Raw genomic sequence first — 24,867 nt, 5'->3', positions numbered from 1 at the left:
TGTCCACCATGGTCTACTTAAACATAAATATTCAAACTTAATATTCTTCCTTTTTCTTCTTGATACTGTATTTGTGTTAATTTCCCCCACAAAACTTTGTTCTAATAAATGTTTATGAAAATCTTTTTTTTGCAACATACTTGTATATAAATTGAAACATTTTTAATTTGCTGTGTGTAGCCATAAAGCACTAGATGCTCATGTTTTTTCTGAGTTATTAAAATTGATAGCACATGCCAGTGATGCCGGTTACTGGGGAGGCTAAGGCAGGAAGGACAGCAAGTTTGAAGCCAGCCTAGGTAGCTTAGTGAGACCCTGTCCTGTCTCAGAATAAAGGGCTGGAATGTAGCCGAGTGGTGGGGCACATAGTTTACCTGTGCAGGTCTCAGTGTTCTTTTCCCAGTAACACAGAACAAATTGGTTACTTCACCTTCACCTGCACAGCAAATTGTACATACTTATTTGTACTTGGTGTATGATTTTATTAGAAATACACTGCTTCATGGATGCAGAATTTAATGGCCTTGATTCATAGAGTTGCTTTTAATTGAACAGTCTTTCAAATTGCCCTCTAGGTGTGGCTTTTCAAGGTTTTAAAAATATTTAAAGACCTAAATACAGTAAACCAAGCTTCTGGGTAGGTAAGAGATGCCCTAAAATGTGAAGTGAGAGGAAAGGTAGGATAGAACAGGCTTGTTCCATGGATTGCAGGCATTTGTGTACATAGGGATGCAGACTTTAGGAAATGACATGGAACATCCTTCAACTATTCCCTTCATCCTCCTTGGGGAGTTTTAGGTACCTCTGGTGGCAGAGCATCTACTCACACTGCTGAGGATACCAGATGTTCACTTAAGCACTATTACAGCAAAGAAATGCATGCCGTCAGTAAAGGCGTAGACAAATACATTGTCTTGGAATACTGCAGCAGTTAAGGTGTAAAGTGACAGCACCCATTCTGGAACAGAGTAATACTGTGAATACATATGGAAAGGGACGTCCAGTTTATCCTGGTGAGGACTAGTGGGGCAAGGAGAGTTATGTACCAGAATTAGGAAAATAGAGATGTGCTTTTTAAAAAAAGTTCAAGGTGGTAAGTACGTAAGTTAAATTATTTGTGCTAATGTTTTTTAATTTCCTCTATATGTGTGAAACAAAAATACCTCTGGGGAAGATAATGGAATGGACTCAGTGAAAGGACAAAGTATTGATTAATAAAAGTGCCAGTGAACAGTCATACGTTATGTCATCTAAAATAGGTATATAAAGTTTATTTCTGCCATCAGTAGTCTGCTTTGGTATTGCATATATTGATTCCAACACTCCTGAGTTCCTGTGTGGTTCATTTAGCCAGGGCCAAGACTGGCTAAAAGGTGAGGTTAAGGGTTAGTGTCCAAAATCTTAAGTCTTTCGATGTTAAGATACAACCTTTGTTTAGGTTTTCTAGACAGGCTATCCGAAGTTTTTTCCCATTTTACTTTTGAACTATCAGTGATACAGACCCAAACAGATTCTTCATAATTTTTATTTAAGTAACAATATTTAGGAACTGAAAAAGACCATTATATATACTTCTTGACTTAAAAAAATTAAATACATATTAAATAAGATCACGCAATAGTGAACATTTAGTTTTATAAATTTCTTTGTTCAGGTTTCTTTTGGGTGTCTGGAATCAAATTCAGCACCTTGTGCTTGCTGGGCAGGCACTGTACCACTGAGCTATATCCCTGGCCCCCTGAACATTTAGTTTTGATTGTAGAAGTTGACCCTCTCCCACAGTGACACTTGGTTATCACATGATTAGAAGAATACTCGTCCCAGTTCAAACATTACCTAGGATGATAAAGAGAACTGTTAATTTCATGGCAAAGAAATTAATGATAGGAACTAAAACGCTGCAAACCAGACACACAGGTACCTGATGGGATGTTGCACTGTGTGTGGTTTACAGCTAGGTTTGTTAGAACTAACAAGTGGGATCTTTTAAAATGTGGAACCTTACATTAAATGAATATAATTAACAATAATTAATAAACATTTAATGGCAGAACACAGTTACTTGACACAGCCTCACTGCCAAGTGGACAGTCAGTCACTGGAGCATCCTCTTCCCTGTTAGAATTTTGTATCGCAGATGTCTTTGTTGTCGCAGGTCCTATATTGTAAAGAGGTGATAAATGGCTGCAGTGCAGTATTGGTACCCACCTCTATGGTAATAAGAATGACGATCATCCACTCGAGGCGGAGCGCTCTCTTCTCATTCAGGTGATTCCGCATTAGGTCTGTTAGTTCCATGCAGTGCTGGAGTTTTTCGTTCATGACCTGCACAAGGAAGATCTTCATATGTGTTTAACAGTTTACTTAAGAAAATTGGTAATGTCACATGCTTCAAACTGGGACAGGCATAGGAGCGAAAGTCATCTTTGGAACTCCTGCTCCCCCATCCTGTGCACTGGGGCCAGTCAATGCTTTGTAGCGAATCGACCCGGAGTCACTTTGTAATGCAGATTTAACCAAGAAATACCTTGCATGCTACTCTATTAAGATGTTTAGAAGATTTAAGAGTAAGGTTTTAAAATCCTGGTTTCTGGTAGCTGCCATTGTTTTTAGCAAGAAAAAGCAGCTAAACATACAAGGAGATTTGGGTTTTTTTTAAAGCATAAACTGATAAGGACAAACAATTATCTTGAAGTACTTAATGCTTGACGTGCTGCAAACTCGCCAGTAGATGGCAGTGCTTTCACAACTGCAAAGACGCTGCAGTGTGATGCCTCACACGCTGTCGGTAGGAGTTTGTGGAAAATAGAATCTTTGAATTTAAAACTCAGATGTGATTACGGAGTCGTATGGCTGCCTGATACCTCTGTGTGCTTTCCAGTGAGAACTGGAAGGCCTGGGAACATTCTAAAAATAGTTTCTTTCATGGGGCAAGTTGAAGGTGCAGTGGGAACTAACCACAAAAGCACGTACGGGACTGACGGGACGTGTCACGACAGTGCATTGACCACGTTAGAATTCTGCACAGAGGAGCAGGTTGTCTTACCAGTGAGCGGTGAGGGCTAACACTGAACTGCGTGGGTAACATTCACCTGTATCCCCCCATACTGATGGAACCTGGGGCCTTTGCACTACGCTGCATCCATCTCAAACTTTGATTTTTTGAGACCGGGTCTTGCTAAGTCCGTTAAGTTCTCCAGGCTGGACTCAAAAACCTATCTCAGCCTCTCAAGAGTGCTGGGGTTACAGACATGCGACACCATGCAGGCCCATATCCCAGATCTTACGGTCACTGGATAGTAGTTTTCTTTTCCAGCTGTAAATAATCTATTTGATCTTTTGGGTGATTTATACCCTAAGATTATGTGGGACCCTGATTCTGCATCAAAGCAGGCTGATTCAAGGAGAGATGTCTGTGTTTGGCTTTTGTAACCTTCCTTTCACTGACGTGACAATAATAGCTGATGTTTAACTGCATATATAACTACATTCATATACAATTACATTTGTGCAGTTTTAAAAAAATTATTAGTGTGTTTGCAGTACATAATGTTTGTGCTTTTTGTGTGAAGTTAACCTTGTATTTCTAGTGTGGTTTTAGAGTAATGGTTCTTTCCTCCCAAATTTTTCTGTTGACTGCTTAATCTTGGTCTAGAACAATGGGGGCAAACCTGCGGTGTGTGTGCTGCGGCAGGCATGCACAGCCCTCTGCTGGCACAAGAGCTAAGCATAAGGTATTTTTTTAAACACCTCAGTGTTCGTGTTTAATTGCAGTGTTGGCACTTTGGGGGTTTTGGGTTGCAGTTTGGGCACTCGTCTTTAAAAGGTTCGCCATCACTAGTTTCCCAACATCTTTAAGCTTGCTTTTCTCATTACACTGCTGACTTGGCCCTTGATTTTTACTAAGGAACAGACAGCAGATTCTGTTCTTCCTCCACTTTATCACCCAATTTACTAACATCAGAAATTAGATACATTGCTACAACTCTCCTGACACTTCCCAAAGTCTCCTAATTATTACATGTAATAGTTCTTCGTTCCAAAGTGCACACACTGGCATGTGCAAACAAGGCTGCTACTGAGTGCTTTGTGTCTGATTTACCTGCAGAGGTATGCACACTATGGAAGCAAAAGGGGCAGGAGAATGGCTGGGCTTCACCAGCCTGCTGGATGGGGATTAGGCTTTAAGACATTCACAGTGGGCTTATAATTCATAAACCCTGCTGCTGGTTGAACCACTGGTACATGTATGACTGTCCCAAATTTTATTAGTAAGGAAAGACCAATAAAAGTGATTAGTTTGTACTACCAGTGGCACACGCCGCCTGATGGGGCAGGCATGCACGTACCACAGGTAGTTCAAGCCAAGCCGGTAGGAACACATTTAAATAGGCCGTTGGCAAGAATCACAGGAGTGTGGAGGTTGAAGGGGCAGGGGAAGGGAACTTGAAGCAGAGGAAAAGAGCACAGACGAGCACAGCTAGATGGACAGTTTGGAAGTGCGGTTAGTAGATAGCTGTGAAAGACGATGCATGAGGTGTGATCAAAACACGGAAAAGGTTTAAATTTTAAAATTTATTAAAGTAACAGTGCTGTGTATCCCCCCTCAAACTATTCCCCTTCACTTTGAACATATGCACTCCCGTCATTCTTGCCACTTTCCTGAAGCAGCTCTGGAAATCCTCTTTCCTGTCTGTACTTGAATTGAGCTCTGTCGCGTCTGCTTTTATGTCCAGAGTCCACCTTTGGTGGCCATTTTGAGTGCAGGAGAGAAAAGTTGTACAGCACTAAATCTGGTGATCAGGACAGACGGCGACACTGTCATAACTGGAAAAGCTGCCTTTTTGTTGGGTGGCCCTTGGTAGCAGCATTCATTCCATGTTTGATCAGAACTCATAAAGACACAAGATTTCTAGAACTGCTTCAGAAAGTGGCAAAAACAATAGGGTGTGTTCAAAGCAAGGCAGGGAGTTCTGACTAGTATCAGTGGTAATGTCTCTGACTGACTTTTAAACATTCACTTGTGATACCACAAATACTGTAGTCAAAGTAACGCTTTCCACCCCACAGGCACTCTTAGAACCTATTGACATGGCAAAGGAAAATTTAAAAAGATCATGAAACTAAGGCTGCTGATCAGCTGAGTTTGAGAGCTGAGCCTGGTTATCTGGGTAAGGCCAGTGGAATCAGAAGGGTCCTTAAAAGTGGAAGTGGGGGTAGATGAGTTTAGGATGACAGGACGTGAGGACCACTCCCTTGCCTTTGCTGGACAGAGGGCGGGCTACGAATGCAGGATGCAGGCAGAAGAGCTGGAAAAGGCTAGGAGACGGATCCTGCTTGTACCCTTCCGAGAGGAACCAGCCAACACCTTGCTCTCGGTGACGCCTACGCCCGGCTTCTGAGCAACAAAACCGTTAGGGCAATAAGTATGTGTTAAGCCTTTAGGCTTGTGGTAATTGGTTACAGCGGCGATAGCTAATATGCCAAGCTATAAGGTAGGAATCTTACTCTGCAAGTAAAGAGGAGTCCTTTGTTTAACCATGAAATTCTCAACATGTACTGTCAGCAGAGAAGACAGTGGTAAGACTGAAGCTGCTTTCTGCTTTCCAGCCCGAGGTAGCAGGGCTTGGAAGAGTCCTGTTTTCTCCTCTCCCTGGCCTCCGTTTATCAGTCACTTCATGTTACGGGATACTTTCTGCAGTTTGTTCTTTTTTCACAATCACCACATTAGTTTAGGACCCCAACAGCTCTAGCTTGAAACATGATGCGAACTTCCTAATGCGCTATCCGGCCTCAGTTCTCACAAATCTTCACTCGTCTTTTAAACAAGTATCAGAAGATCCCTTCACATCAAGAGCTGAACAGCAATGATATGGAGGACGAGAGAAGGCGACATTGAAAGAGATCTGAACAGAAGTCGAATGTTAGATTTCTCTGAGAGCAGTTAAGCGCATTTGCTTCATTTACAATTTCACATAGTCACACAGCTCATAAGCAGCACATCTTTTTTCCCTCCTAACAGAAGCGCAAAGTGCATACCTTCACTCTTCGCGTGATGCTGAGGAATTGGCAGGTTTTGTCATAAAGTGCTTCCAGGTTTTCTCGGTCCCAGTAGAAATCAGGAGTTATCAAGAAGTCTGAGCTCAAGTTTATACGGTGTCTTAAAAACAAAAAGGGAAAATCACGCTTTTATTAATCTTGAACTAAAAATTGTTTATTTCATATTTACATGGGGCTGTATGAAAGTATTCTTAAATGTTGATCTTTACAAAAGTACTTACGACAAATACGTAAGTAAAAAATTTGCAAAACAATTTCAAATTTCCCATCTAAATTAACTCAGTCTTTAATTTATGGGTTGAAGGGAGGGGAAGAGATGGGGAAAAAAAGAACCAAGATGTATCATGTACAGGTACAAATTCCCTATCATGAATGCTATCATAATGTATATCCAAGATGTACTGGTAAGATTAAAAAAATATTTATGAAGTGGAGAAGAAAAATTTTGTTTTCCATTTCGTTGATTTAAGAGGTTTCACAATATATACACACATGACTTTGGGGAATAGGGGACATGTCACAGAAACCAGGAAGACATTTAAAAAAGGTAAAAATTGTTAAATTTTATTTCCACCTTCTCCCTACCTGTAGCCACCATTAAGTATCCTTTGTATATTTTCCTTCATTATGCAAACATTGGACAAGCAAACATAAACATCCTCTTAATTTCTCCCTTTTCTATATAAGAGGTCTTAAGATTACTTTAAACAATAAAATGAGCCAGGTGTGGCAGCACACACCTGTAATCCCAGGACTCAGAGGGGCAGGCAGAAGGGGATCGAAAGTTCAATCCCAGCCTGAGCAATGCAGGAAGAAACTCAAAATGGGAAGTTAAAAGAGGGCTGGGCAGTGTTACAATTTTTACTGGGAATTCCCACTGACCACATTCTAGGATATACCTTCCTACCTTAAAGAATATCTCCTGTGCCCCTTGCCATGGGTTAATTGTGGACTAATTATGATCTTTCTTGCACATGCTGCATTTCCTCCAGTAGAGTCCTACTACAGCCCGTCTGCTGCTCCTCAGAGTTCTGCCTGCTTATAATTAATGAAATGAAAATGGCTGTAATTCCCCAAAGGTATGAATGTTTCCCCTTTTGTTTTATTTTGTGAGACAGTATCTCGCTATGTACCACAAACTAGCCTTGAACTCAGCAATCATCCCACTTCAGCCTCCCAAGTGCTGGGATTACAGGTGTGCGCCACCACGCCTGGCCTGAATGTTTTCTCATTACTCTGGAAATACGGCTGTGATTTCTTGAGATTCTTAAATGTATGAAATACTTTATTTATAAGAGAAAATTTTACCTTAGAGCAAAGAGTTCACCCATTTTCTGCATAACTTCTTTATGAGATAATTTCACTTTCTTCCCAGCTTTTAAAGCCTATTTGAGAGAGAACAAAACCACACACACAGTTGGCCCTCAGTACCTGTGAGTTCTGCATCTGTGGGTTCAACTAATCACAGGTAGAAAATATTTAAAAAACATTGCACTTGTGTTGAACATGCACAAGACTCCCCCGTCATTATTCCCTAAGGATGACAGTGTAACAACTATTTACATAGCATTTACAGTGCGGGGACTGTAGCTCAGTTGTACAGCACTTGCCTGCCAAGTTTGAGGCCCTTAGTTTGATCCCAAGTTCTGTAAACAAAACAAAATAACAAAAAACAACAGAAAGCCACTGTATTGGTATTTATACTGTATTACGTATTGTGAGGCCTGTGCAGGTGACTTAGGGTATACAAGAAGACGTGTGGGTGATCTGCAGATTCTGTGTCATTTATATGAAGTTGAGCATCACAGGCTTGGGGATCATGGGTGGAGAGTGCGGGGTCCTGGAGCCAATCTCCCATGGATACTGAGGGATGACTATATATATATATCTTTCCAGTAAGAACTGGACCCACCCAGCAAATTCTGAAAGGGCATAATTTTAACTTTATGTAAATAAACTTAGATGATGTGTCCCACATGTATATCTTAACTCATCCTGAGATTTCATACTCTTGCTTAGAATTGTCACATTTTATCTGTTTGATTTCCCTTTGCAGTAGTTTGGACCTTGAGTGTCCCAGTTATAGTTTGTGTCTGGATGTCCCCCTAGAGCCTCATGTAGTCATGGGGTGGGCTTCTAGTTTTTTTTTTTTTTTTTGTCTTTTTGAGACAGGGTCTTGCTATGCAATTCAGGCTGGCCTTAGTCACTTTGTAGCACAGGTTAGTTTCGAACTTGCAGCGATCCTCCTGTCTCAGCCTCTTGAGTGCTGGGATTATAGGTGTGGCCACCACCCCTGGCTGTAGAGTTTATGATTGATTCATAGTCCAGTGCTGGGATTATGGGTATGAGTGCTACACCTGCCCTGGGGCAAGCAGCCAGCACACAACATAAGAGAGGGAAAGAGACTTGCTCTCTGGTGCTCCTCCCTTTTTGCGTCTTCTGCTGCCTTAAACTGTTGCCCTCTGCCATGTGCCACCCTGCCTTAGAGCCAGCTGAGAATGGACTGAAACTTGCACAAACTGTGAGCTAAATAAACCTTTCCTTCCTTAATTTCTGGTGTTGGGTATTTTGTCTCAGCAACGAGAGAAAAGTAACCAAAACAGCCACAAAGGGCCAGGAGTCAAAGGCTTGATTCATGCTCCAGAAGGTGCTGCTTTGTGGGAGGGAGTCAGGTCAAGTGGGGAGGGGAGTCTCCTGAAGGGCATTTGGTGTCCCTGTTCCTCTTTCTCCTCCTCTGCGGCCTCACTGACATAAATGTGCTCCCTGCCACTATGTTTATGTATGTTTTCTTACCACCTGCCTCAAAACAATGGGTCTGCCAATCATGAACTCAAACTCCACACTGTGAGTGAGAGTGGACGCCATGAGCTGATGGCTCTGGTATTCAGTCACAGGACGAGGCTAACGTGCCCTCCCACCAGCATTTCCTGTGGCATGCACTTCTAGCCTCTTACTGGAAAAGCAGCGCTGCTCTTCCCCTAGAAATAACTAGTTACATCGTTCTGTCACTGAAAACAAAATTAGTTATAGTAAAGATGATTTTAATGCGCTCTGAAATTTTAACATAACCTTATAATTTTAGATAGTAAATATATATAACAATATATATATTTTTATGCTGATTTTCCTCTCAAAATTTAGCAAATTCTTTTTTTGGGGGAACTAGGGATTGAACTCAGGACCTTCACACTGAACTATATACCCACCCCCTTTTATTTTATTTTTTTTTTGGTGCTGGCAATTGAACTCAGGACCTTATGCTTGCCAGGCAGGGACTTGTGCCACTGAGCTATATGCCCAGCCCACCCACCCCCTTTTAAATTTTGCAACAGAGTCTCACTTAAGTCACTAAGTTGCCCAGGCTAGACTTGAACTTATGATCCTTCTGCCTCTGCAGCCCAGAGTGCTGGGACTGTCGGTGTGCACCACCATGGCTGGCTCTAAATACTTTTTAATCATGAAAAGTGGTGGCAGTCATCTTCCTTAGAAAGGAAACTTTTTCACTGTTTTTCTCTTCATTTATATTAACATTATGCCATACAGGAAAATAATCTAGAGTTAAAAAAATCACTATGAGATTTCCTCTCATTATTTTATATGTAATTGGAAGTTTTTTTCTTAAATTTCATCTAGCTTTCCCAGTGTTTGTTAGTTTAGTATACTCATACATGTATTGTTACATTGAGGAATTTGTATTTTCCCAGATAGAAATCAATTCTTAAGAACAAGCATAAAACTGAAATAATTACCTCTGGAATTGACTGAATAGACTCAATAAATTTATCCAGCGTTGCTTCCCAAATAGCTAGTTTCACTGTGGGAAAGAGAAGTTAACATGGAACATTTACTATCATAATCATGTTTATACAGATGTGTACTGCACGCTGCCCTGGCTACTGTTGCGATGACAGTTTAAGAAGCAAATGTGCTTAAAATGTGAAATGAGCACTCTAAGACTAGTTCATTATGATAAAAGACAGTACCGATGTGGGAAATGACAGGAAACTCACAGTTCTAAGCCCTGCTGGCGGGTGCAAGGAGACACCTGGTTTTCCAATGGTGCGTCTTAGAAACTGGAGGGGGCGGGGCTGGGGATATAGCTCAGTGGCATAAGCGCCTGCCTGGCAAGCGCAAGGCCCTGAGTTCGATCCCTGTTACCGCAAAAACAAAACAAAACAAAACTGGAGGGGGCAAGGCTGCCTTGACCCGGGCAGCTCCACGGGACGGGGGCATGGGCTCTAGGCCCCCAGCCTTCCACTCCACAGGACTCCAGAGGATTGCAGACATCTGTCTGCAGCTGGGCGCAGACTGTGGCAAAAGAAATGGAGCTTAGACGGTTTTATCAGGGGCATGGCTCTTGCAGGAAAAGCTTAAAGCTGCTTTGGCTCTGACTCATTCCTGTGAAACACAGGAGCGTGGTTTCCTCCAGACGCCGGTCCCTATCAGCCGTAGAGGGCTGGGCTCCGTCTGAACTGGAGGCCGTGGACGTGTGACAGTCACACAGAGGGGAGAGGAGAACAAAGGCACTGAACAGGACAAAAATATGTCCGAACACAATGCACAATGAGTAACTATAGCAGAGACCATGACACCATCTACTATATAAAGACGTTTCTGTGGCGTGCTCTGTGAAAACACGCCCACGTCGTCACCAAATACTCAACTTCTGTGAGCAGATGGAAACGAATACCTTCCCCAAACAGTAGCAACGACTTACCAGAAAGGCAAAGAGCATTGGAGAAAGCGAATTTCTCTAGAATGGTGTCATCTAAATCCAGCTCTGAATTTAACTTGATTTCCCCTCTGTGAAGTTTAGACTGTCCTCTATGAAAAATGAAAAAAAGCATATTCTAAATCTTTAAAATTCTATTTTACTTATTTATATAAAGTTTCAAGATTTAAAAACTAATAAAACCACAATGACAAAATCAAAACAACATAAAACAACAAAAATGATACATGACCTCAAAATAAAATGATAGGAATTAACAATGGTTGCTACATTCCATACTGTTATTCTCAATGAAGTTGCTCAGTCCCCTAGATGTAAGAATGTAAGATTGATCAAACAATCAAAGACAGTCACAAGTAATAAAAAAAAATTGGAAATGATGCAGAGTTTCACCATACAAGATGGTAGGAGTTCAACAATGGTTTTTATACTGCACATTGTTGCTTATTTTTTTGCTATGTAGCCCAGGCTGGCCTTGAATTCAAGGCAATCCTCCAGCCTCAGTCTCCCAGAATGCTGGAATTACAGGTGTGCACCAACATGCCTGCCATTTTTAAAAGTACTTGAAATTTCTCTTTTGGAAAAATAATTGTTATAATCTTTCTAGAGGTCATTTTGACTATATATATATATATATATATATATATATAGAGAGAGAGAGAGAGAGAGAGAGAGAGAGAGAGAGAGAGAGAGAGAGAATTGTATAAATTTTCCCATACTCTTTGATGGAACTAATTCAGTTTCTAGAAATTTATCCCCTGGAAATTAAAGATGTAAAGAAAAATTTGTGTAAGAAGGCGGTGCAAGCCTGTAATCCCAGCATTCAGCAGGCCGAGGCAGTAGGATTGCTGTGAGTTTGAAGCCAGCCTTGGCTACATAGTTAGTTCAAGGCCAGCCTAAACCACATAGCAAGACCCTGTCTCAGAAAAACCAAAAAACAAAACCAAAATCATTTATCTACAGAAAACTTTATGGTGAATGTTTAATGAAGAAAAATTAGGAAAACTATTCAATAGAAGGATGGTTCAATATTAGTAATTTCACAGAACAAATATTAGAAACAAGAAGGCACAGTGAGCCTGCATAGTGGTGCATGCCTGTGATCCCAGCACTTGGGAGGCTGAGGCAGGAAGATGCTGTGAGTTCAAGGCCAGTCTGCACTACATATTGAGACCCTGTCTCAAAAAAAGCCAAAAAAAAAGAAAGAAAGAAAAAAAGAAAATGTAAACTTTGAATTTTGGGGTTATACTATCTACTTAATTTGTGGCTACTCTGATATGTTGAAAGTTACTTGTATTCCTCTTTATTGTATGACCTAGCCTTTTTATTTGCAACAATTTTTTTCTTAAAATTAGTCCCCATATTCATAAACAGTTTATTTCCTCTACTGCTTTATCTAGTTTTTCCCAAGTACCCTTTTCAAATTTGATAAAGAGTCACTTACTCTATTTTCATGTAGTTAAGCTCTTCATTTTCCCAATGTACCAGTGCAATTTCATACGGCTGAATTTCATGTTTCCCTAGGATCTGCATCACATGCTTCATCTGGAAAAGAGGGAACATTCACCTGAAGTTAAGGCCGACTTCCTCAGTGCAGACACGCTAGAGGGCTGATGCTGTACCAGCCTCCGCTCCCTCTAACGGCATGCTTTCTGTTGCTTAGCTTGCAGGGACAGGCAAACTCACGGTAACGTTAAACTAACCAGGATGACATGGCCATTTGTTTTTGCAGGTGGGAAATATAGATGGGCACGAATTTTCATTATTCTGCCACCCAAAGAAAATCACTAGTAATATGGTTTACGTTCATTAAATCTCTAAAAAAATGTAGAGGCAAACAGTTGTAAAGATCTAAGCAACATATACTTGCACACAAATTACTTTGTCTCTGCTCATCTGAAATCCTGATGCCCAGAGATAATCATGATTCAACTTGGCGCATACCCTTCCACACTGTCTCTGAGTACATGTATGTACCTGCTTTTTTGTGAAGTAGGATCACAGGACACGTGAACATTCCAGCACTATTCTTAGTGGAGGAGCTGCAATTCACTGAACTATACTACAGGTCCAGCCCCATGGACGGTACCTACTCAGTACATCACCCTCATGCGTGCATCTTCAAGCCTTGTGAGAATGTTTCATTAGGAACTGCTAGACCTAAAGGTCAGTGGGGCGGGGTACAGCTCAAAGGTACAGTGCTCATCTAGCTTGTATGAGGCCTTGGTTTGAAAGACATGCATGCTTATAATTTTGATATATATTGCTAAACTGCTCTCCAAAACAATTTTTCTAATTTTAAAATCCAAACATTTATGACAGCAAGCATAAAGGGGTGTGGTGGTGCATGCCTGTAATTCCAGCACATCAGGTGGGTGAGGAAGGAGGGCTGCAAATTTGTGCCCGGCTAGTGACTTAGTGAGACCCTGTCTCAAAGAAAAAAAAAAGTAAAAAAGGGCTGGCACAGTGTGGTGGTACACACCTGTGATCCCAGCACTTGGGAGGCTGAGGCAGGAGGACTGCTGTGAGTTTGAGGCCACCCTGAGCTACACAGCAAGACCCTGTCTCAAAGACAAAAAAAGGGCTGGAGATGTAACTCAGATGAGCAGAGTGTGAAGGTCCTGCGTTCAGTACTCAGCACTACAAAAGGAAACAAAAGCAAACCCCACAGAGCATTTTTAGCTTTCACATCTTCACAACGTAGACATTTTTTATCTTCTTATATTTATGAGTCATTTATATTTCCTTTTTCCCATAACTCCTTACCTACTAAATACATACTGATTTATCCTTGAGTAAACTGGAATTGTATGAAGAACACTTTTTAACTAGCTCTGATATTATGGTTCTTGTATTTTATAACCTGGTCTTTTAACTGCATCATATCCATAAGTAATTTCCCAGCAATATTTTTCCACAGTTTTTAAGAACTGTAGTATATTTTACTCTGTGGATATATTTAATAAGCTTCCAATTACTGTGTATTTTAGTGATTTCTAATCTTTTCTAGTGTAAAGATGCTTTGATGAACATTTCTGTGTATAATTCACCATGCATAATTGTGATTAGGTTCTTTGGATAACTGTTTTTGTTTTTGAGACAGGATCTTACCGTGCCGCCCAGGTTGACCTTAAACTCACGGCAATCCTCCTGCCTCAGCCTCCCAAGTGCTAGGATTACAGGTGTGCACCGCCATGCTCAAGCTATCAGGACAGTTTTCGAAGTGTAAAATTGCTGGGTTAAATATAAAGCTTTAATGTAATTACCAAAATCCCTCTAAAACAGCTGTATTACAAGTCCTGATTTGGATATTAAAGAGTATTTCCTATAAGTGATATATTCTAGAAAATTTGATCTAAAATAAATTTCTGATAGACTGTGTATCTGTTATTCATTTTGTACATTATAATATACAAACATAACTCTTTGTTTTGTAGTGCTGTCAGGATGGTATGGGCTCTTCACAGATCAGTGTGTATCCAGAAAATGGAACATACAGAATATTTTTTGAAAAACCAAGCTGGGCATGGGGGTGCATGCCTGTAATCCCAGCACTCAGGAGGCTGAGGCAGGAAGATCATTGCAAGTTCGAGACCAGCCTGGGCTACAAAGTGAGCTCAAGGCCAGCCTGAACTGCATAGTGACATCCTGTCTCAAATTGATAGGATAAATATCACATAATGCATAGCAAATAAATTAACTTATCTTCCGATATCTCAAACTACAGAGTCTTAGAAAACTACATTTTAATACTTTTACATTTTATTTATACTTACAGTTTTGTCTTTCACATTCCAAAACACAGCAGCTCCTTCCCTGATTGAAAAGATTAAGACTCAGTTAATGCATTCTTTAGGGTCCTATATAAAGTCATGCCTAGATAACGTCCAGAATAAATATGCTTTATTGACTGACTGGATAATTTGATGGACTTCTAAAACAAGAGCTACTTTTTGATTCTTGATAAAACCTGATTTCTCAAAACTCCATGGTTTCTCACAGAAATTGCAGAATAGCTAGCTATTACTGTGACACTGTATAGCTGCAGGTTATGTAGATGCTTCTACGTCTACTTGAATTCTGATGTATGAAAATGAAAAGTGAGGAAAGTTTCCATGTGGGTGGTGCTGAGGATGAAACCCAGGGCCTCAGGCAGGCTGCTAGGCAAGTACTTTACCAACGAGCTACCTCATTCACCCCAAATTAGGCAAAGTTCTGCGAGCCCCACCGTAGCTCTCCTCAGGCAGACTCTGCTGTGGGAAAGAATGAAGGACCTTTTTTTTGTTTTGGTCTTTTGGAGACAGGGTCTTGCTATGCAGTTCAGGCTGGCCTTGAGCTCACTTTGTAGCCTGGGCCGGCCTCCAACTCACAGTGAAGGATCAGGTTTTTATCTGCTGTGGAATAAAGCAAACAGCCTCTGTGGAATAAAGCTTCCTCCTGCAGTGCTTAGAACAATTATAATTAAGCCACTCAAGGCCTTCTGAATCAATCCTGACTTTGACAGAGTTGAAAGTCTAAACATTGTGAATCAACCTGGTTTCATTTCTGAGCCTGACATGTTGAGCTGTTCTAGGTGGCAGGGAAAGGGAGTTAGGCCCTGGATGGCTGTGCTAGAGGAGGGAAGGGTGAACAGAGGATGACCCTGTATCACTCCTTCTACATTTCTTAAAGTGCTTAGTACATCTGTGCGGCTGTGTTTACTTCAGCATTTGGGATGAAAGGGGAGTGTGACCTGGTTCCTACCCTCCAAGAGCTCCGCTGTGGAAAAGACTGACACCTGAACCTCAGACTGTTTACAGTAGAGTGTGAGCAGCACACCAAGGGGCAGCAGAGCGCGCTGTGGGACGCCCAGCAGGATGTCACAGCTCCGGCTGGGTGAGGAAATGAGAATTCAGCAGAAGGGCCCGCACACGCGCAAGGAGGAGAGGGAGGGCAGGGCGGTGTCTCAGAACCAAGGCCAGGACTTGCCAGGCTCACATGTCATAACTGGTAAGCACTCAGGTTAAAGGAGGAGACAGATGGGTGTGGTGGAGCACATCCGTGAGTCCCAGTACCCTGGGAGGCTGAGGCAGGCTTGATTGCAAGTTTGAAGCCAAGCTGTGTAAATGAGCAATTTAGTAAGATCCTGTCTCAAAAAGGGGGTCGGGGGGCTGTGGATGTAGTTCAGTACGAAGGCTCGGAGTTCAAGCCTTGGTACAGTGGTGGTGGCGGGGTGGGGGGGGGCAGGGACACTGTGCTGACCTGGCCTGGTCGGAGTCCACAGAACTCTAGGCAAACACTGTCCCGATGGGAGCTGCCTACCGAAGACTGAGCCTGTGACCACTGAGTCAATCCGGTGGGAGAGGGGCGCAGGCGGGGAGGAACCAAGTGCACGGGTGCGGCCGGTCAGGAGAGGTCTCGGGACGGCCTTGGAGGTATTTGGTTCAGACAACGCGGAAGGGAGCCAGTGATTTGTGCACCCTCCACCTCGCGCCGTGCTGGCACGATGGCGCTCAGAAGCTACCCATGGCAACAGGGCACTTGAATCACGCCTGGGGCCAATTACAGGTGAGCGGTGAGTGTACAACATGAAGTGGATTTCAAAAACTAGGGTGAAAAGGAGAATGAGAAGTGTCGCTACTGACCACATGCTGAAATGGTGAAATTTCGGGTTAGATAAAATACAGTGAATTCAGCTTCAGGCAGCAGGATGTGATTATTCATACTGTTCAAGATTAACTTCATCTTTTTATTTTTAAGAACGTGCTGACCAGGAAATGTATCATCACATATGAGCCTTATATCCTATTCCTATTAGACAGCTGAAGTCCTCAAAAATCCTGACTACTCCCTTGAGGCAGAGGGATACTAGTATTCTAACTGGATAAAGTATCACACACTTGATTTTACTTAAAGTTAGGGCCAAAGAGAAGGTAGGTGTCCACAGTAACAAAGACATGGCTTCCAGTTTACATCAAATGTGAGGACCAAGGCCACAAAAACACCTTAACAATGCTTGGAGGTTTTTTTTTTTTTCTTTTTTTTCTTCTTTGTAGCCCAGGCTGGTCTCAAACTTGCAACAATCCTCCTGCCTCAGCCTCCTGAGCGCTGCTGGGATTACAGGTGTGAGCAGCAGGCCCGGCTTGGAGCTTGTTTTTGAGACAGAGCAGCCCTGTGTTGCCCCGGTTGGTCTTGAACTCCTGGGCTCAAGGGAACTCCTGCCTCAGCTCCAGCATAGAACTGCAGGTGTCTGCTGCTGTGCCTGCTTAAAGTCTGGACTCCTATGGATGGCCCGTGTTTCTGTTCTGCCACTTAGGAGCATCAGTCCCACAACTACTAGGGCTGCAAAATGCACACAGCAGAGGTTCCCTGAGCGTGGTGAGCACAGCAGGCGACTGTCTCCCATGGCACCCGTTCCCACGGTCACTCCCGGGGCGGCTGCTCTGCTGTGGTTGGAGTACAACAGTCTGCAAACAAACACAGTAAGCTGTGTGACCGGGGCTCCTGTATGCGATCTCTAGAGAGGTAGGGCGGCCTGGAACTTTAGCGGAAATCTGCGCCAGGGAAAGAAGAAACGCAATGAGAGGGCCAGCAAGAAAAGGGGGTGGGGAGGGGGCATATGCCCGGAAAGGGGCCGCGGGTGAGTAGGACACAGGTGCGTCACCAAACTCGTCCATGAGTCCATATTTACCAGGGGAAAACTATGGTATTAACTTTCAAAATATTTTTAAAGGATGTACCAGACAGTCCCTAAACCTGCCAAACATCAGGTGAACATGTAACTTTGAACTATGTAAATTCTGACCACGCGGACTGGAAGGTGCGCTCACACCGTGAAGAGACCACCGTGAGCTGGTCACAAACCCTCCCGCAGTGGGACTTCTCCTCCCTGTCTCACCTGAAGAAGAACATTGTTCCCGGGTCACCTTCTTTTGCAGAACTTTCCACACCCATCACCAAAATATTTGCTGCATCTGTGATTTAAAATAAATCAATAAAAAGCTATGTCACAAGATGATATAAAATCTTATTTTAATGAAATACTTATGGTCATTTTATATACCACAAGACACTCTATCATGTAATCTCCAACTTCCTACTGTACTAGACTTTGCAAGGGATTTAACATATGAAAATGAAAAAAAAATATATAACACATGACATTCCTAAAACATTCCTCATAGGTATGCTGTGATACTATTAGAAGTACTGTTTATAATTGCTTATTCACACCCACTTTGATTCAGTAGCTCCTAGTCTAGTTGATAAATGTCAGTGTTAGGATCAGTACAACTAAGGTTTAAGAATTAAACAACTTCCTACAAAATTAATTTGAAATAAACTGTGCTTTTTCTTAACATACCACTTTTTTAATAATATAATTTTAATATTCCCAAACTACTCAGTCTGTTAACTAATATTGTATAAAGTCAGGAACAAAAGAAAATATACAGAAGTGAAGATGTCATCTGGGTGTGTTGGCACACCTCTGTGATCCCAGCACTTAGGAGGCTGAGACAGTAGGGTTTCTGCAAGTTTGAGGCCAGCCTGGGCTACATAGTGAGTTGAAGGCCAGCCTGAACTGCATAGTGAGGCCTTGTCTTAAAAAGACCAAAAAAAAAAAAAAAAAAAAATATGCCTACTATTTCCAAACATACCTAGAAATTTTAACTTTAAATATTATGAAATGTACACCAATACACATTAATAAGCAACTGCTTAACATTAGTGTAGTAGTATTTCTTATATAAATGTCCTATGATGTAAACTATAAAGATGTTAATATATCAATTAATTAAGATATAATTGTTAACTTGTAAAAAGTTATATACAGTTTTTTTCACAGTACGGGGAGTTAGCTCGGTGTGCTATCACTGAGCTCATCCGCATCTGTTTTTATTTTTCATTTTGAGACTAAGTCTTGCTAAATTGTTCAGGCTGGCCTTGCACTTTAATCCTCCTGCCTCAGCCTTGTGAGTAGCTGGGGTTGCAGGTGTGCTGCCATGCCTGGCTGTTCTTTTTTTTTTTTGGTTTTTCTCCGGTACCGGGAACTGAACTCACGACCTTGCGCTTGCCAGGCAGGCGCTTTGCTGCTGAGCTAAATCCCCAGCCCCCTGGCTGTTCTTAATGTAGCATTAGGAACTGCAAAGCCTCAGATTCTTGGTAGAGACTGGGGGCTGGAGCAGTAGAGACCAAATCCTAAACCGCCGTATCAGGGTGAACTCTATCTTGCCTACTGCATCCTATACAGGACAGTTTGCTTATCGAGCCAAAAGCAACAAAAGCGAAATGCAAAAGACGGCCAGGGTGCCCGGTCCTGAATATGACGCCCTGAATTACGAACAAAACCAAACGCCCCGGGGCAATGAGCCCTCACCTCTGCAGTGCCAGCGCCACACTCTGCCAGCCTGCAGTGCCCGTGCGGGCCTCCTCACCATACTGATCTTGGGGGCCCTGGACACAGCTCTTTTCCTAAGTCAAACAGCAGGGAGGTTTGGATCTTGCTATTCTTACTACTCTAAGGCAAACTGATAAACTGTCTGGATACTGGGCTATCTTGAGATTCATTGTAAAATTTTCTCTCACCGTATATTATATGTTGTTGATTAATGTAAAGTAGGCTAATTGCTCAAGAATCTTTCCTAGTGTTAGCCTAAAATCCAGTTAAGCTTAATTTTCTTCTTTCTTACATTCATTGTGTTCATCTTTTAACTAATTCAGTTAGATTTCAAGTTCTGGGCTGGTAAATTTCTTTTTAGAGGATCCCCAATTCTATCAATTTCATGGTTCCATAATACTAGAACAACTTTTTAATATGAAAAAAAGCAGTTTGGAGCTACAGTTCGGTAGGTGTTCTCCAAGGCCCACATGTTAATAAAGAGGTTTGATCCCCAGCCCATGGCACCGATGAGAGCTGGTGGGACCATGGAGGCTGGGCCTAGAGGGAGGAAATGAGGTCACTGGAGAGGTACAGGCTTCTCCTCTTTCTGTTTGCTTCCTGGCCCTACTCTGTGCTCTCACATGACTGCTGCCTTGCCACAGGCCCAAAAATGATTATGGACCAAACCCTCCCAACTGCGAGTCAAGATAACCTTGCCTTGTGAAAGCTGACTAGCACACATGATCCTTGATGTTCCCAAGTAATAGGGATTCCTTTGTTTTGTTTTTTGAGACAGGGTCTCCCTGTGTAGTTCTGGCTGGCCTTGAGTTCACTATGTAGCCTAGGCTGGCCTTGAACGCATGGCGATCCATCTGCCTCAGCCTCCAGAGTGCTGGGATCACCATGCCCAGCCTTAGTGATTCTTTGAAGATTAAAATTGTATCAATTTAAATCTGAGAACTAAATTCTACGTAAATACATTTAGTTTAGTTTCTTTATAAGTCATTTGTATTAACATCTGACACCTTAGGATACAATCAACAGAAAAAGGAGATGCAAGTAAATGTAATTAAGACACCATCACAGCACAATTATTTTCTAATACACTGTAACATACTTGGCCCTGGGGCCCAGCAGAAGTACCTGTAGGCAAGCTTGTGACTTCCATATATCCGTAGGAGGTCAGGTCCTGAGACAGATTTCCCAAATGATACTCATCTGCCGTGGCGAATGCTGTGCAGTGCATCAGGTTCTGTTTCAGGGATGGGCACGAGAAGCGTCATCAAGAAGCTCAAGCACCTGTGTGCCTCCTGTGCCCCCTCAGGGGACTCCACATGGCAAAGCCAGCACACCAGTTATCTTCAGATACCTCAAAATTTCCACAAGGGATGCGATGAGGATGAAGACAGGAAAGACAGGGAGACAAAGTTCAGCTCTATCTACCCAAGTGTCAGGTAGCCAGGTAGACTGGACTATCCTGAGGGAGGCCACGCCCGTCAGGAGCAGCTGGCGCAGGCTGAAGAGAGGCGGCTATGAGGGCCGGGATGAAATAACTCAGCCTCCACCCGGGAGCCTCCATGGCTCTCTCACTGGAGCGTTCGTACCTGAGGTCATTTGACAGTTTGTTACTAGCCTTGCACAGGCCGAGGCTCCTTAAAATTCACACATGAATGACAGCATTTTTACGCTACTTAAGAGTGAACAAGTGTGCAGACACTGAGGAGGCGTCCTGCCTGGGGAGTGCTTGTGCTGAGTCTCATCTGTGTGTCGGGTTGTGTCTCTGCAACTACACAGGGCGAGCGACACACTGTGTTTTCCCACTGTGGTTTACAACCTGGGAGTTTTACTATCAATTTCATTGGCCTAAACTATCCTCTTTAAAAAAAAAATTAAATGACTAAAACGGCGACATTACTGTGTATTACAGGAAGAGCAAATGTTATGTTTTTTCTCACATACATGTGCCTATGTATGCACGCTGGGTCACATGTATGTAAAGTGTTAAATATAGCTCTCATAAGGGACGTGTTCAAAATAAGTTTGAACGCTATCTGCCCAAGAGCTAAGCTTTCAGACACAAAAATGTGAAAAATGTGAAGAGTATCAGAATAGCGGTAATGCCTACTTTACAGGCTTGCTGTAAAGCTTAAACACGCTGATAAATGTAAACTGCTTGGGACCGTTTGCTAGATTACAGTTGGTCAAAAGAAGTTAATGAGTCACTAAGTCAACATTTATTTTTTGGCCTTAACTGGTCTCAGCCCCCAGATTCTTTCTCACTCTGTGCATTCCTGGAACGGAATTCTGGAGCAGCAGGCAGTCTGGAAATTCCTTCCCTGCTTCTGTTCCTGTGATCTAACTTGCTTTTAGTCAAGAAAAGGCCTCACTTTGCTTTGCATTCCTTGTTCTGTTACACATTTTAACATGGGGATTTAATAGAAGCAGAGGAGCTCGGTGTGGTGGTGCATGCCTGTAATGCAAGTATTCAGGAGGCTGAGGCAGAAGGGTCGCCAATACAGTGTAGAAAGAATGGCTCCCATCAAGAAATCAACCAATAACAAATGCTGGTGGGGCTGTGTGGAAAACAAACACTTCTCCATTGTTGGTGGGAGTGTAGGTTGGTGCAACCACTGTGGAAATCAGTGTGAAGATTCCTCAAAAAACTGTAACTAGAGTTTCCATGTGACCTAGCTATCTCCTTTTTTGGTATCTTCCCAAAAGAATTAAAAGCATCACACCACAGTACTATATGCACTCATGTTTACAGGAACACAATGTGTAGTAGCTACATCTTGGGAACAGTTCAAACTGCCCATCAACTGATGAGTGGATGAAGATGTGGTGTTTTTTATACAATGGAGTACTACTCTGCCACGAAGAAGGATAAGCTTGACACATTTCTAGATAAATGATGTACCCTGAGACCAAACTCCTAAGTGAAATGAATCAGACACACATTTAAATATGGCACTATTTCTCTGGTAAGATAAACCAGAAGTGTAAATAAGGACCAAATGTATAATAGATACTGGGAAATGGGAAAAAAATGTTCAAATGGGAAGGGGATCATGGGAGCGGGGAGGGGTAAAGGAAGGAAGGAAGGAAGGGACAAGACAAAAACGGTAACAGAAGGAAAAAATGAAAACAAAAGTTCTGTAAATGAGGAGGGGAGGGGTTGAAGGGAAGGGAGGAGAATGGGGAAAAAAAGGATCAAGCTGCATCATGTACAAGTACAAATTTCCTATGATGAATTGTGTACACCTAAAATTATCAATAATCTTTAAAAAAACCTGGGAGTGGTGCCACAAGCCTTGTAATGCCAGCATTTGAGAGGCTGAGGCAGGAGGATTGCTGTAAATTGGAGGCCAACTACAATGCAAGACCTGTGTCCAAAAAAAAAAAAAAAAAAAAAAGCAGTAGAATAAACAGAGGGGCTGGGAAGACACAAATGGAAACATCTGAAACCAATAAAACCACTTGGAGGTACACAGAACAATTCAGTTAGAAACAAGGAAGTCAGACGAGCTGCAGAGGGGAATGTGGGCAGAGACGGGCAGCGCGCCTTCTGCAGGGCCGGTGGGAAAGGCCCCGAGGGCCGCGCACCGGCCAGCGGAAGTCCAGGAGCGTGGCTCGCGGTCGGAGTCCGGAGGCGCTGGGCTCGGACCTGCGTGGCTTCCTGGAGCTACCAAGAGCTAACAGGACACGAGCAGAGACTAAGCCGCGTCTAACACTGAGGCACCCTCTCGGGACACGGCGGGCGGGCTCCGGCCAGCGACACTGGACACTTCACGGACGCTCACTGGGCAGTAAGTATCCTGGGGCGGCAGGATGACTTCGGGACTGCGCCGGCTGCACGCTCTCCCCGGGTGCGCGTGGGCACGGGCAGAGAAGAGGCGCAGAGACAGCGGGTGAAAGCCGGGGCGCGGAGGACCGGCCTGAACTGCGCTGAGCTCCGCAGGGGCTGCGGCTTCTCTAGCGCCGAGAGGGTGGCCAAGTGGCAGCCCGCTGAGCTCACCGGCACGGCATTTCACAAAGGTGAGCCGCCACAGTACATTCGCAGACGGCCCACGCAGTCCGCACGGCCCCCTCTGGGCAAGGGGGCGAGCTGGCGCTTGGCGACCGGGGCTGAGGCGGCTGCGCGCCCACCTGTTCGTTTTTGTGATACTGGGACCGAACGCAGGGCCATCACCCAGCCCTTTGAAAGAAAGGACGGTTTTAAATTTGGAGGCAGGGTCTTGCTAAGGTGATCTGCCCAGGCGGGGCTTGCACTGCGATCCTTGGCTGCATGCTGGGATTACAGGTGTGCGCCATTCGCGCCCGGGGAGCTCTGCTCCGAGCATGAAGAGATTTTGGATGGATAGCTACGCCTAATGCGTTTTACTCGTCCACTCAAGTCTACCCTAATTTCTCTGAGACTGTCCCCTTTCCTCAGCGTCTTCTACTGAGAGCGGCCGGAAGTTTTCTCCGATGTCCCGCGCTTGCCACCAGATTCTATTTAAAACTGTGGGCTGCTTCTGTTAACAAGTGTGTCATGGGTTAAAATCTTGTTTTGGTCTTGTTTGAAATTTCAAGTTTTTATTTAAGCCCATTTGGTAGAGGGAAACAACCAAAGAGTCAGTGTCCACATCTATTAAAGACACTGTTACTTTGAAAAGCTTTGTTTCCCATGTGTTTTTCATAGGGAAACCTTATTTACTAAGCGCTAGTTACACATACTATGTATAAAGCATGTTTCAGGTTTTGAAACGGCGGGGAGGGTCAACAACATACTCTTAAGGATATGTACCAAACAAATGAAACCAGTTGCTGGATTTGGGTCCCAAATTTAGGCCCTTTCTTAGACTTATTGATTGACTGATTGATTGATTGAGACAGGGTCTCACTGTGTAGTTCAGGCTGGCCTTGACCTCACTATGTAGCCTAGGCTGGCCTTGAACTCGCAGAACTCTTCCTGCCTCAGCCTCCCCAGTGCTGGGATTACAGGTGTGCATACACCATGCCTGGTGGCCTTTCTATTTTAAAGTTTTTTTCTCTTTTTAAAGATGGCATTTCTCTTGCTACAGAAAACATATTCCAGCAGATGGGGCTAAAAATCAACATACAATTCTGGTCTTAATAGCACCACATGGTCTGAGAAAAATTATTTTTATTCATGTACTACTACTGAAAAAATAGTGTATGATGGCCATGTTGCTTCTGCTTTCCTGTGATCCGGAATATGATAAATTTATGTATGTTCTTTGTCCTCGGCTTCTGGCAGAGCTCTTAACGCCCTTGTGACCTCCTAAGTGACAGTGACAGGAGCATCTTCTGTTGCAGTACCTGTCTTTACCTCTAGTTGCGGGCACACAGTTTTTTCGGACCCCTGGAGTTTTTCCAGTGACAGGAGATGAGGCCTGTGGGCTCCCGAATGGCTTCAGGATGGAAGCTGGGTGCCAGAAACACGAAACACGGATCAGAAGCTTGGAATTCGGAGCCCGGCCTCCAAACCAGGCGCAGTCCGCAGAGCTGGAGGCTGGTGGGTGATCCTATCTGCTGATGAAACCTGCACAGAACACCTCCATCAGGAGGTGCACAGGACCTCAGGGCTGGTGGAGACAGTCACAGGCCAGGAAGGCGGCACAGTCCACGTCCCCAAGGACAGAGGCTCCTACGTCAAAGCAGCCCGTGTCCCCCTCTGGGGCTGTTCACGTGTCCTTCATGACACCCTTTATAA

The 24,867-nt window shown here is 43.3% G+C and overlaps 1 protein-coding gene across 2 annotated transcripts in view; it reads right to left on the bottom strand.

Moving 5' to 3' along the window:
* Positions 1-1,509: 1,509 nt before the first annotated feature.
* Rmnd1 (required for meiotic nuclear division 1 homolog) overlaps positions 1,510-24,867 on the bottom strand; it is a 42,409-nt gene continuing 19,051 nt past the window's right edge. Inside the window, exons 3-12 of one of the 2 annotated variants that reach the window (XM_005390579.2) lie at positions 20,295-20,403; positions 17,670-17,745; positions 14,569-14,608; positions 12,237-12,337; positions 10,778-10,884; positions 9,810-9,874; positions 7,369-7,445; positions 6,040-6,160; positions 2,209-2,325; positions 1,510-1,836 (exon numbers count right to left, since the gene is read on the bottom strand). In XM_005390579.2, the coding sequence (XP_005390636.1) occupies positions 1,804-1,836; positions 2,209-2,325; positions 6,040-6,160; positions 7,369-7,445; positions 9,810-9,874; positions 10,778-10,884; positions 12,237-12,337; positions 14,569-14,608; positions 17,670-17,745; positions 20,295-20,403 (846 nt within the window). In that variant the 3' untranslated portion in view covers positions 1,510-1,803. Of the gene's footprint in view, positions 1,837-2,208; positions 2,326-6,039; positions 6,161-6,967; positions 7,096-7,368; positions 7,446-9,809; positions 9,875-10,777; positions 10,885-12,236; positions 12,338-14,568; positions 14,609-17,669; positions 17,746-20,294; positions 20,404-24,867 lie in introns of those variants that run through there. The other variant, XM_005390581.2, reaches the window with a different exon arrangement.

Source organism: Chinchilla lanigera, unplaced genomic scaffold (genome assembly GCF_000276665.1).
Source record: "Chinchilla lanigera isolate Chin_1 unplaced genomic scaffold, ChiLan1.0 scaffold00038, whole genome shotgun sequence".
Classification (NCBI taxonomy): domain Eukaryota; kingdom Metazoa; phylum Chordata; class Mammalia; order Rodentia; family Chinchillidae; genus Chinchilla; species Chinchilla lanigera.
This window is presented reverse-complemented; position numbering and strand designations above follow the sequence as displayed.